Source organism: Exophiala dermatitidis, assembly GCF_000230625.1.
Source record: "Exophiala dermatitidis NIH/UT8656 unplaced genomic scaffold supercont1.4, whole genome shotgun sequence".
Classification (NCBI taxonomy): Eukaryota; Fungi; Ascomycota; class Eurotiomycetes; order Chaetothyriales; family Herpotrichiellaceae; genus Exophiala; species Exophiala dermatitidis.
In genome coordinates, this window is record NW_008751649.1 from 1,012,356 (window position 1) to 1,025,803 (window position 13,448).

The 13,448-nt window shown below is 50.9% G+C and overlaps 3 protein-coding genes across 3 annotated transcripts; all 3 read right to left on the minus strand.

The window, feature by feature from the left end:
- Positions 1-737: 737 nt before the first annotated feature.
- Positions 738-2,313, minus strand: HMPREF1120_04694 (uncharacterized protein; the record flags this gene model as incomplete). Its single annotated transcript, XM_009158831.1, has 2 exons — positions 738-971; positions 1,072-2,313. 2 exons carry the CDS (start codon positions 2,311-2,313, stop codon positions 738-740), a joined length of 1,476 nt encoding a protein of 491 aa, XP_009157079.1.
- A 363-nt stretch (positions 2,314-2,676) lies between these two features.
- Positions 2,677-8,760, minus strand: HMPREF1120_04695 (uncharacterized protein; the record flags this gene model as incomplete). Its single annotated transcript, XM_009158832.1, has 1 exon — positions 2,677-8,760. The coding sequence occupies one exon, from the start codon at positions 8,758-8,760 to the stop codon at positions 2,677-2,679; it is 6,084 nt and encodes a 2,027-aa protein (XP_009157080.1).
- A 267-nt stretch (positions 8,761-9,027) lies between these two features.
- Positions 9,028-11,243, minus strand: HMPREF1120_04696 (aldehyde dehydrogenase (NAD+)). Its single transcript, XM_009158833.1, has 4 exons — positions 10,471-11,243; positions 9,960-10,408; positions 9,840-9,900; positions 9,028-9,772 (listed from the first exon to the last, which is right to left on the minus strand). Exons 1-4 carry the CDS (start codon positions 10,774-10,776, stop codon positions 9,140-9,142), a joined length of 1,449 nt encoding a protein of 482 aa, XP_009157081.1. The 5' UTR covers positions 10,777-11,243; the 3' UTR covers positions 9,028-9,139.
- Between the last annotated feature and the right edge of the window lie 2,205 nt (positions 11,244-13,448).

Genomic DNA, 13,448 nt, shown 5'->3' on the forward strand with positions numbered 1-13,448 from the left:
CGCCTACTACTAGTACGCGCTCGACTTGTACCCTCGAGAGGCCTCTAATACTAGTACCCGCTATCAGCACTATCAATCTGCACAGCCTCGTCTGAGATCCACCTGTCCGATCCGGCTTGCCCGGTGAGTACCTACTATCATGCTCGAATCCACCAGCCCTATCGGATACAACGTTGTTGAACTTGCCATTGGACCTGGACTCGGACTCGGATTCGGACCAAGGCTCTGCCGTGTTCAGACTGACAGATGTATCCTCTGTGACTGCAGGAGAATAGGATGCTCCGACGAACAGCCGTGGGTATAGAAGGTCTGGGAGTCTCAGACATACATATGTTATGCAGATGTGGAACATAAAGTACTAGTACCGACGGGAACAGAGCAGAGAGAATACTATACAGACCCTCTGTCGGCGCGGTGCCTATCGGTTCCTTGCGCCTCCTGAATCCTGATGTTCAATCTCTGAATTGAAAACATCCATAGATAAAGTATTCATTAGCTGGGTACACAGACTCTAACTCTGTCGCATGCCTCTATCATAAGATCTAATCTTTTATTCCCGTTCCTATCCTCATCTACTTCGTCCAAGATTGTTCTTGACAAAACTCCGTTTTTCCGATGCTGAGATAGAAGGGACCTTTTGCGTTAACACCCTCTTTCACCTGATGTCGCCAGGCAACCAATGGGAAACAGTCATCCGGACAGAACCAAAAGGTACATGTACCCAAAGTTCAAGTGTCTCAAGCTTTCCCGTCGCTGAACTGGACCACGGCCCATTTCCCACTCCAAGCCCACTTCCTGGCGCCCGAGTCGCCGCCGCCGCCCTCGGACGCCCGGATCTCCTCGTCCTTGCCCTCTGGCAATCCAACCACCACGTCGGCCTTGCATGTGCGCAGTGCGAGGGTTCTAATGCCGGACGACGGTCCAAGTGGGCCGATAGCCGTTGTGAAGGGTGTCGTGGCGGGCCATGCAGCCTAGATTTGTTGGTTTTAGGTCAGCTTTTAATCTTACTAGGTGTAGGAGGTGTAGACAGGCATAGAAGAACGAAAAGGGCTAGCTGTAGTTATAACATACATCACCAGTCAGCTTGCGATAGTTCAAATCACCCTTAAAAACAACCAATTGGCTGTCCTTGAGATCGTCGAACAATTCCGGCGCGGTATGAGGCATGCGCCAGAAGCTGCCGGCATGGGTCCAGAAACGGTTGGGCCGCAGAATCAGTCTCCCTTCTTCATGTAGGCTGCTCCAGTCTTCAAAAAGAAACTTGATCAGTTCGGCATCGGCGTCCGACAGCGGCGGCACCTCAGCAGCCTTTAGAGCCGAGTCTCCATCGGCGTCGTCCTTAATGTCGTAAAACGCCTTTGGATCGGCCATAGCGTTGAGCAGCGCCGCAAAGTCGCCGGGCACCACGTCGCTCACGAACCACGGGATGCTCTTGGGATGCAGGACGACTTCGGTGGCAAGGCCCGTGGCGAGCAAATACCCCGCGAGCACGAGGTCGACAAACAATTCGAACCCGGCATTGTCAAGGACGATATCGACTCTTCTACTGTCAGACTTCTTCTGGTGCTGTAATGAATACAACACCTCAAAGGCCTGTCCGAGATCGTTGACGAGCACTTTTTCCTCCGAGTCTTTGCGCGCTTGGCTGCCCTGTAGTTTCTGGAGTTCCTCGTACGTCAGACTGGTCAACAGAGATAAATCGGTGGCATTGCCCCACAGACAGATTTCGGCCATTTCGACAAACAGCAGGCGTTCGGCATCTTTTTCCTCGTCGGCGGTTTTGCTGTCGCCGACCACGCCGTGGTTCTTGGACGTCCGGATCTGCGTAATGATGTCGCGGTACCGGCCGGCCAGCTCCAAGACCGCGGGCCGCGACGACTTGAACGTGCTCATCTTCTGCCGTCGGAACACGTCGTAACCTCTCCAGAACGGCGTCTTGGCCAGCGTGAACAACGTCGCCACCCGTCGATATAGGTAGCATTCCGAAAACAACCATTCCACGTCGTGCCATTTGGGAGGGCCCCGTGCCTCAAGCTCCGCGTTGTACCCCTGGACATCGGGGGATCCGTCGTCGGGAATGGGAGTCAGGACCCGGTTATGCTGCAGCTCGTACTTGAGCGTGGCCAGCCCCGAGATAATCGACTTGCCTTCGGCCACTGCATCTTTGTCCGACTCGGGCAACGACGCCACTGTGCGGTGCACGTCGTCGATGGCGCCGGTGATGATGGCCGGCCACCGTTTCCGCGCCGATTCATACGCAAATGACGTCGGGTCCGATGTTTGATACTTGGGCACTTTGGGGTCGTATTCCATCTTGGCTTTGCCTTACTCTCAGGTGAACCGAATCTGTTGTCTAGAGTGTATAAAAGACAACGATAATGTCTGGGAACAACGCATACAATGAATTAACTCTATATGGACTCTGCTCCAGATCAAAGAAGTGTTTAGAAACTTGAACATCAAAGTTTCGAGATGAGCGAGCCTCGCCCAAACTTGCCAAATTGGTTCATGCCAAGCACCAATGACACGCGGATACGGGGACCAGGCTGACCTCGCAAGGCTGCAGCTTCTGATATACATGTATCATCATGGAGTACTCCTTAGGTATGATATAACCTCAAGTATCCTCCAACTTCCACATACTGTATATACCTATATCGGTATATGGCTCTCCCTTCACCCAAAGTCCATTCGCAACTCGATTGCAGGCTTAGAATCAACACTATCCGATGACGGTGTCTCTTGCTTCCGCCCTACTGCTGTTGCTCTTAACAGACTTTCCAGCTCCGACCGTTGGTCCTCGTGTAGCATACCCACTGTGACTTTGAAAGCGACTTGGTCCGCAGCAACCAGCTCGAGAAGCCGTGCAGCGCTCTCTTTACGGGCACTTTCCGAGTTACCCTGCTTCGTCCTGAGTAGCAGCAATGGAATCAGGATGGACATTGCAGCAAATCTGCCAGACCCTTGAAGTGTTACCACAGACGCCACGAGTGCCTGAACCAGGGGCGTCTTCACACTCTCTGGATCTTCCACATCAGGATCACTGACGAACGGAATCAACCGGCTCCATAAGGTCCGCCCGATCACTTCCTCACACGCTGTTTTGGGGTGCGTCATCAGCAGAGACCGTATGCAGCCGGCTGCAATTTTGGCCAGACCGACGTCCTGTAGACAATCCAGCAACTCAGCCACAGCCTTTGTCACGAGATCGTCGGTGGCCGGTATGACCGAGCTCGCGGTAGTGAGCAAGATTGTCATCGACAACAACGTGTTCTTGGCACAGGTAATTGCAAAATCATTCTCCCGCCGTTGAGCGATGGTCAAGGTAGCCAGCATACGATGGAGACAGCCCCTGACCAGCCTGGAGGGCACCTCGTCGCTACCAGGTTTGATCATATCCTGCAAGAATGCTTTGAAGATGGGCATGATCCGTGGCAGAACCTCCTCCTGACATATGCCAGTAGCAAGAATCGTGCAATAGCTGTGAATTATGCATGCATGGAGATCGGCCCGGATGATCGTTGGAAATACCGAGGCCACATCCACCAACGCCTGGAAACACAGCTGGACCAGGGCCGTGCCTTCGTCTCCCAGTCGTCGGACAGCAGACCCGGGCGGATCCTCCAATGTCGGGACAAGATCGCTCAAGACTAGAAGAATGATCCTTGTCAACTCAAAAAGCTGTTCGATGTCATCTGATAACTTCTCGTCACGGTCATGGCTCTTCGCTGTGGGATGATCTAGTGCTAGGTTCCTCGCAATCTCGACCAGAACACTCTGTGTCTCCGTCGTGCTTGTAAGGGCCAAACGGTCGAGCGTGTCGGTCGTCTCGTTGAAGACAGCCGGCTCATATATGGCATTCCCACAGACAGCAGGGGTCAAGATCTTTTTAAGAGCTTGTAGGATAGATAGTGTTTGTGCTGGATCGTCGCGAGTTTGCGTCACCAGAGCTTCAAAGGCTAATCCAAAAAGGATGAAGAAGAAAGCCACTGGTTCCTCGCGGAAACTCATATCTCTTCCCTGAGGAAGGGCAACGCCGGCCTCGCCCTGGTCTGGCGAGACACGCTTGTTGTCCAGGGCATCAAACACTGATTCACTGTCCTTCTCGACCAGGACCGCGATTGCATCCACAATGTTCAGCCAACTTTTCTGATAGAATTGGAGGCGGATCTCACGGTTAAAAGAGGCGTACCTCTCGTCCAAATTCGCGCCAGCAATTTCACCCCCAAGAGTATCCGAGATCTCAGGTTCAAAACGCAAGCCTGCGAACTCCTGGAGCGAAGTCAGCCAGAGTGGGGCCAACTTTGGAATAAACGGTTGCAGAATCTTCTCGAGGTAAAGCTGCTCAGAACTGGCTAGCTGTAACTGCGCCCATCCGGACAAAATGCTCATCTTCAACATTGCCTGCGCGTTTGGACTCAGGTTCTTTAAATCACCAATGGCAGCTTCGGGATTGGGTTGCGAAAAGTTGTCGACCCCCATCGCGAGGACTTTGAAGATTCGTCCCATGCGGTCCGCATTGGTGACAATCCCAGTCGCCACAAAAGTTGCACACACGCCTATTGCTTCGGCAGCCAGTTCTGGGGACGAATCTGCCGCAAACGCCGGAGTCAGGGCAGAGCTAATTTGTGCCTGATATTGCTCCAAGAGTGAGGCTTCTAAGAAATCGGGATCTGGGGTTTTGCCAAACAGTTTGAGGATATGGTCAAGAATTCGAAGACCCCAGATGCGGAGCTGCACCACATCCGCTGTTGATGCCGAGAACGCCACCCGAACCACGTCGGCCACTTTGCTTTGTAGAGCTTCCTCCGCTGGAATGACTCGGTCCTGCGAGATGGCCGCTTGGATAATGTCCATAGACTCATTGAGCAGACGCATGGCAAAGTCTCTTGTTTGCCATCGTAGGAATTCCTGGCCCTCTGGGAGAGCGTCAGGAGCTTCTCCCTGTGCGGCAGCTGCAGCTGCAGCAAAGCCAGCGACTTCTTCGTCTGCCAAATCAGGCATTGCCGTCTTTGCAGCAGTCGCACCAGAAGGAGATCGACCTCGGTCTTTTGCCCTAGTTCTTGAGAGGATACTTTGACATCTGTCAACCCAATCAGTGGTGTCGACCAAAACCGTCTGTTGCATCCAATTTTCCAGTATCGCTTGCAATGACTTTTCATCCGGTCTGTCATCAAGGCGCGCCCATAAATCATCGCTGAGCTTTGTAGTTGCCACTCGTGCCACCTCAGAGGCGCTCCTTTTCATGAGCTCGCCTAAGCCCTTGATTGCGACCGACTGAAGGATATCTTCATCTGAAGAGAGATTCGCCTGCAAATCCCGCACATATCTTTCAAATTGTAGATGAGCTGGAGCGTACATTGAAAGGTGGCGCAGGCATTGATAGCTCTCATGGCGGAGCTGAGATGAACCTTCCTTCTGGAGATACCCTATCAGTATGAGAATCAAGTTTCTGGCCTTTGAGACATCCTGTAGATCCGGCCCTAGAACATTGATGATACTGTCCACACACTGAGCAATCGCCAGTGGTGTAAAGAGTTCAGTTTCAAGATTGGAAGTAGCAAGGGATGCTGATTCCTCGTTGTGAGTGTCGTTCGAGTACAGCTGCGAAAGGAGGCCCAGTGTGCTTGTAGCATATGTTGAAAAGGCAAGCCCTGCAGATTCGGCCACTTGAATCAGCCCTTTCAGGGCCCAAAAGTGCACGGTTGTGTGGGGATCATTGCACAATGATAGAAGCACGCCAACAATGGATTTAATGTGTAGATTGGCGGCCATGGCTCCCACCTCAGAGTGAATATAACCAAGAGCGAGGGCACATCCAGCCCGAGCACTGGGATCACGATCTGCCACTATTGTGTCGATGAGCGTTTTGACTTCTTGGGAGGTGAACTGTGTACCAGCCAGATTGCAGACTCGTCCAATAGCACGGGCAGCAATATTTCTTAAGACCGGATCCGGGTTACAGACATACTTCCCAAGCAGTTCAATAACAGCTTGGCCCACTGCCTCGACATGTAACTTGCCCGAGGCATAGGGTGTCTCGTTGTTGGCCACTGCCAGAGCACAGAGGAGAGCCAGCGCAGTATTAACTTGCAGGGCAGCTTTTCTTCCAGGCTCGCGTTGGAGAGGTTGCGACACCGTTGTGATTAATTGCTCGACTGTGCTCTCTTGGATTTTGGCAGTTTGCAGTGGCAACGACGTGGCAAACAATTTAATCGCGAGATTGACACAGGCTGTTGCTGGTGAACATATCTCAGCATCGTGCAGTCCGCCATCGTGCCTTGCAATTAAGAAGGGGTCATGCTCAATTGCCGGCAGTAATGGAGACCGAACCAAGACGTCGGGAATGGAAACTTCCTGCTCGGTAGCCATATCTGCTTTTGGTTGAAGATGGTTTGTAAACGGTAGGTAGGTGTCAAAGCTTTCGGTCATGCTGCTGACACCGAAGCCCCAGTTGTCGTTTGTGTTCCACAGCCCCTCGAAATTGCTGGCAGAATTCGCCAAAGACGCTTCTAGACTTTTTAGCACCGGCCGTTCAGGATCCATAAAGATTCGCATTGTGAGCCCAGTAAGGTCTGACTGAGATACGACTTCGCCTTGCTCCAGATGCTTCAAACTTATTAGAGCGTTGAAACTCTGAAGCACACGGCGTCGTAGAAGTATCGCATAGTCTTGCAGCTGGAGAGTAGGTACGAGCCGCTGGGCTACGTCGTCAGCCTCGCGGGCATTTGGCAAACTTTCCAGGAAAAGGATGGTGTTATGAAGCATTGTAGATATTCGTCTTGATCCATCTGTGGTGACAAGGCTGCTGCAAGAGGAGAGAAACATGAGTAAAGCGCTAACAGCGCATTCTCGGACGTGTGACAGGAAACTCAGCTCGAGATGACCTCTCTTGGTGGCATTTTCATGGGTCAATGGAGGGGGCAAGGCGTTCCTCCATAGAAGCATCAGTTGGTTGAGATGCACTTTGACGAAGCTAGGCCCCAAACTCATCAGTCCACCGATCAAAGTCCAAGCAACCTGTACTTGCGCTGCAGACGACCGCAATTCAGCAGCGGCGCTAGACTTCAACAGGTCCGTTGAGAAGGTGAAGATATTGGAGTAAACTTGGATGGAGCCATAAAGTGGCATGTGTCTGGCAGAACTGGTCATCACTGCAATGCTCATAGCATAGCCATAGTACCGTCTTTGCGGGGATTTACTCTCGGACGAAGGCTCAAATTCTTTCTGGAGTTGGGACATGGCGTGCTCAAGGCAAGGCACAAGTTGACTCGGACATGCGAGTACAAAGGATTTGAAGCATTGAGCGGCGTGGCTCTGTACCGTATGGCTGGGATGTTGCACGACCTGGGACAGAGCTTCCCTACAAGAGTCCTGGAACACGGTCGAGGCGGACCCTAGGCGCAGAAGGAGGTCATTCAAGGTAGAGAGTGCCCCTGTGAGAACTCGTTTAGAGGGTTCTCGACGTTCCGGCATCACCTGGGGGTAATCCTTCAAGATGTCGTTGATAAGATGCCGGGCAGCGTTGATCTGAGCATTTTGGGTAAGCAGGGCAGTAACGTGGGCGAGAACCCATTTGACGAGTCTTCTTGTCAGGAGTAGACGGTATCGATTGGAAGAGATAATCGGGTGGTCCAGTAATTCGGCATAGATGTGTAGTGCAACAGAGGCGTAACTTTCCTCTAAAGTTTTGCGAGGAAGTAGACGTAGGAGATATCTGTAACACATGGCAATGCCTGCACGGGCGCGGTTGGAGGTTGATGCTTTGCAGTACTGGGACGAGAGCACGCGCAGAACTTCGTTCAGAGAGAGCGTTAGTTGCACAGTATGCTTGGCTTGTCCCGGTGCTGGTGATCCTGGCCGGTCCTGCTCCTCTCCCTCATCTAGATCGGCCCCCGACTTTTTGGACTTCTTCGGTTTTCGAATGACCGGAACGTCGACGTGGGCACCCTCAGAGAAAACGCCGCTGAGGGCTTCAGCTAGGGCGGCGGCGGCGGCGTGCCTGACAGAGGATACCGAACTGTCCACGACTTTCCAGACCGTCGTCTTGAGGTTGTCAAAGTCCCCCGAGTTACAAAAGTAGTCTGTTTCGGCAAGCAGGCTTCGAAGACAAGAACAGGCACACCTCTGGACGAACGATGATTTGTCGTCAACCGCAGAGTTTCGTGCCCGTTTCCATATGTCTCGTGCAAGGTGCTCATCGAGGCTAGTCTTTACACCCAGGATCAGTCCACCGAGCGCCTTAAAGACGCAACCTCTGAGCCCCGTATGGGAACTTTTCAGCAAACGAAGGATGGAGGAAACCACCAAGCCTAGAAGACTGATTGTGCTGTCGCCAGCGGATCGGAAAACCGCGCCCAGGCAAACGACGGCAGCATGTTTCGAGCCCGCATCTTTATCAACCTTGCCTGCGTTCACAAAGGCTAGAAGTTCATTGATTGTCTCGTAGAGCAGACTTCGATTGCCTCGTCCGAAGGCGTCGGCTAGAATTCTGCCCAAAGCATTTCTGATGACGCGAGACGGCACTGGAGCGCCTAAGCCCACGATCTTGATTACTTCTCTCTTGATCAATGGCTGATGGGCTGGGAGGTTCTCGGAGGATGTCTCTTCGACATGGCGCTGTAGGTCGGAGACAAATGATAAGAGGTATAAGTCTTGTTGTTCGGTAGGAAGGGCATGTAACTTGGATACGTCGAGTTCGGGATGCGAAGTGCCGTTAGTTGCGGCCGCAGGCTCGGCCGATGGAGTAGAAGAGGGCATGAATAACTAGGGACAATGCTGCGAGCGTCCTCCAGGGCCACTGCTCGCCGGTCGACGGCAACTCATACAAGCAAACCCAGAAACCGCGTTCGCTGATGCAAGGGACTTCCCAGTTGCTACTCTGCAAGCACGGGGTACACGGTCTGTCCCTGACAACTGGCACTGCACTCCGCAACATTTCCATTTGACACTGCGATATGGCCAGATATGGCTAGATCAAAATACGTCTTGGCAGGCCGGAGAAATGAATCACGTGCCCAGGTGGCTGCTTACGAAATTCTTTTGATTGCTTTCGGATTAAGAAGCGCTTCAAGTTCAAATACATGTTGCTTTCATTTCAGATGATACTAGTCTGTCATAACCGGCTACGTCCCTGCAGTCACGCCGAAGTCTTCTTCTTCAAGAAAAGACTCTGGACGTTGCAGAAAGCCTTAAGGCCGCCAATACCCCATTCATAGCCGATACCGCTTTCCTTGTGGCCACCAAAAGGAGCATATGGGTCGACCTCCAGGTGAGTGTTGACCCAAACACTGCCAGCATCCAACTGCTTGGCAATCCGCGTGGCTTCTTCGAGATTGTTTGACCAGACGGAAGCGCCAAGGCCCATCTTGGTGTTGTTCGCACGAGCAATGACATCGTCCTCATCAGTCCACGTCATGAGAGGGACGATAGGACCGAATGGCTCCTCCGTGGCAATTCGGGAGTTATCGGCCGGCTTGTCGATGATGGTTGGAGTGATGAAGTAGCCAGGCTTGTCCTCATTCTTACCACCGACGGCCACAGTCCACTTCTCCTTCTCGATGTCGGAGAAGAAGGTCTTGACCTTCTCGTATTGCATTTGGTTCTGGACAGGGCCGAGGAAAACACCTTCTTCGGACCCATCGCCGACCTTGAGCGTCTTCGTGAAGGCTACCATGGCGTCGCGGAACTGGTCGTGGATTGACTCGTGCACGTAGATGCGCTTGATAGCCAAGCAGATCTGACCCGAGTTGAGGAAGGCGAGCGTGGCAATCTGCAAGATTGGAACAGTCAGTTCGTCATTCGCCCAGTCTTAAGCATCGAAGTCAGAGTATGTTTACCTTCTGCGCAACGGCATTGATATCAATGTCCTTGCAAATGATAGCAGGGTCTTTGCCGCCCCTAAGTACCGGTCAGTCAAACTGCTTCGAAAGAACATCGGGGCAAAATCAACTGCTTACAGCTCCAGAGTCACTCTCTTCAGGGTCTTAGCTGCGCTCTCCATCACTTTCTTGCCTGTAGCAGTCGACCCAGTGAAACTGATCTTGTCCGGGCCTGGGTGAGCGGTTAGCCAGGGGCCGAGGTTGTCGTCGCCGCTCAGGACCTGGACCACGCCAGGTGGGAAGAACTGCTGGGCCAGCTCGCCGAGTTTCAAGTCACAGTATGGAGTAAACGGGGAAGGTTTGATGATGATCGGGTTCCCTGTCAGGACGGAGGGCGCGATCTTCCCACAAGCCAAATGGATGGGGAAGTTCCACGGCACGATACCGACAGTGACACCCAGAGGCGTGTATCGGACGATGACCTGCTTCTCGTCGTCTTCCTCCACGATCTCATCCTTGAGTTCTAGCTTGGACAAAGCACGCAGCCAGTGCACGCCGGTCTTGGCCTCTCCGACTGCGAATTGAAGCTGGTTGCACCGATCAGTACCCAAGCCAGCACTAGACGAAGGAGAATACAATGCAAACCCACCGGCTTTCCTTGCTCTTGTGTGAGCAACTTCCCGAAATCATTCTCATACTTCTCAAGAGCATCGGCAAAAGCCAACACTGCCTTCTTCCTCTCCTCAAAAGGCGTCTTGGACCACGACTTGAAGGCCTCTTTAGCGGCTGCTACCGCGTCATCGACATCCTTTTGCGTCGACACCGGCACTTCAGCGTTAGGCTTGCCATTTGCCGGGTTGATACTATGTCTGGTCTCTTTGGTCGACGTCAACTTGCCGTTGATGGTATTGTAAAAGCCATCGAAGACGTCGAACGAGGCGCCGATGGAGCCCATGTCGATCAGTTCTGCGTCAGGGGAATTTTCAAAAGTAACCCGTGGTTTTCGGCTCAGGCAAGATGGGCACTAATTTTACAGTTTGGGATCTGAGATGAAGGAGAAGAAAAGAGAAACTTGAGCAAAAGCAAGGAAAGACCACTCAGCCTAAGTCTTTGATTGCTGTTATATTCACAGCCTCCTGTCAGCAGTAAACGGGGTGGCTCATATTCCGCGGGAAAGGGCAGATGACACCTCGGATTGTCCCCTGTCGAGGATGACACCCACTGCATTTTGCCCCGGGATTATTCACAACCCAAGAGGGGTCTGATCCCTCGGAGGACACGCAATTCACGAGCGAACAGGTATAAAAATCGTATAAGCAGGCCTCGGGTATCCCTCCCCGCACCTTGATTGTGAAGGGAGCGGGAAGGATTGTCTCGTATCACCATGATCTGGAGCCCGAGGTAAGCTGCGGCAAATGCATCGACCATCCACACAGAGCCCAACGACTGGTTGCACTGGGCAGAGCTTCTCAGCTCTGAGGCCAGACCCGCCCAGCTGGAGCAGCCAATTGCTTGGCCGGAGCTTGGCCGGAATCGCGGTTGAGCCAATCGTAAGCCGCCGATAACCGAGCTACGCCGGTTCTGGCTGCTGCCACGTGACGTTGGCTGACCCTTGAGTCCCTTTTCCTCGAGTCGACGTTCGTGATGGCGTGCCGGCGGAACCCATCACGTCGGACAAAAAATGAATCGCATTTCCTGACTCAATATTGATGAATGCATAATCGAGCAGATGCGGAGCGCATCCGGCGGCAGCGTGAACTTGTGCAACACTGACCAAGCTAAAGCTGACAAGGCACCGCTAGATTCCCGGCTGGCGTTATTTCGCCTACCTGGGTTTTTATTTCGCACACCCGCCAAACTGTAATAGGGTAAGATCAGCGGTATGCCATTTTAGGTAATTTTTAGGTGTTTATTTCGCACAATGGCGCGTGTAGACGCGTTAAGTGCTTTCGATATTATTGCCGCCTATTGCTAAACTGTAGACGTCTAATTATATAGGCACTACTGATTTTTTGATATAACTACTATAGATTAATACCCTATCTTTAAGACGCCTACGTAGGCCGTATCTAACGACCTGGAAGCCGACTATAAGGTACTTATCTCGTACCTTAATAATATAGGAGTCTAGACCGATAACGATAAATCCGAGGACGAATCGACGCCCTAGTAGAATATACGTACGTTCGATCCTTCTCCTCCTATTACCTATTTTAACGAGGAAGACTATTTTAAGGCGCTCGATAAATAGTCTATCCCGCGCGGGTACGGTATACGTATTAGTATACGAAAAAAGAATAGCGTAGGTAACGTTAAAGCTATATACCTCGTGTACGATCGGGCCGATACTCGTAGCTCGTATAAGGTCGATCCGATAAATCGATAGAGGTATAAAGGGAGCCTATCGATAGGGTATTAGTTTAGACTTATAATAATAAGAAATACTAAGGGCGAATACTTTATTAAAACGCCTACGCCTAAAAAGGTCGTATATAACTATTTCGCCGATAGAAGCTCGGCTTATTTATCTATAAGAAGGAGGGCGCGTTAGAGAGGCCTAAATAGACTAATTCGAGAGTATTTCGAGAAAGGTTTTAGTATATAGGATACCGTATCGATAATAAATTATTAATATAGCGATATTTAAGTAACTCGGTAGAATATAGCGAACGAGAGATTTAAGCTAAATATTATAAGTCTCGTAGGTAGAATACCTACTTAAGTACTCGTCGATAGCGTTAGAGATCGATTCGTCTCTTACGTCGATTTCGATAAGTAATTAAGGTTACGCCGACTCGTCCTATTCTACTATATCTCGCTCGATTAGTGGCGGCGTTATTCTAAGGTTATCCTAATCGATGTAACTTATAAAACTAACCGATTTAGGATACCGCTTATTAATATTATTAGCGTAACGGCTAATAATAAATCGTTTTTAATCGGCGCTACGTTTCTCGAGCGTAAAGGGACGGATTTATTTAAATTTATACTATAATACTTAAAAAGTTAATACTTATTTATTAAGCCGTAGGAATCGAAAACGGACTCTCTATTATAATTATCGACGACGATTCCGCCCTCGCCTCTACGTTAGAATCGGTCTACCCTTAGTCTCGTTATTTCCTATATATCTAGCATATTAATAGAGTAGTCTAAACGTAGGTAAAGCGATATTTTAGAGGCCCGTATAGGCGCTTTACTATAATCGACGAAATTAGAGTAGAAAGAGACCGAATACAAGAAAAATAGCTTAAATTTCAGGGTATATAGTACGCCTATATATTTGTAAGGATAACTCTAGACGCTACTCGTAACTAGGTTACTCTTAAGCGAGAGTACGAGCTTAAAGATCCGTTACTTGTTTTTTACCTCTCGCGTACCTAGGCTCTACGAGAGAAGTAGTTTATACGCGCCTATACTAACGATTTTCGATATTTCGATAACGTAATAACCTTACGCCTCGAGGTAATATACGGCGTACTAAAGCGACGTCTAAAATCGATATAATCCGACGTCTTTAGTATTGTTAACGCGCTCGAGAGATCGATTCGAGATAGCTACCTTAAAAGTCGTTATAACTTAGATATAGATCGAGTTACTCGGCGCCCTTAGTTCGGCGCTCGTTTA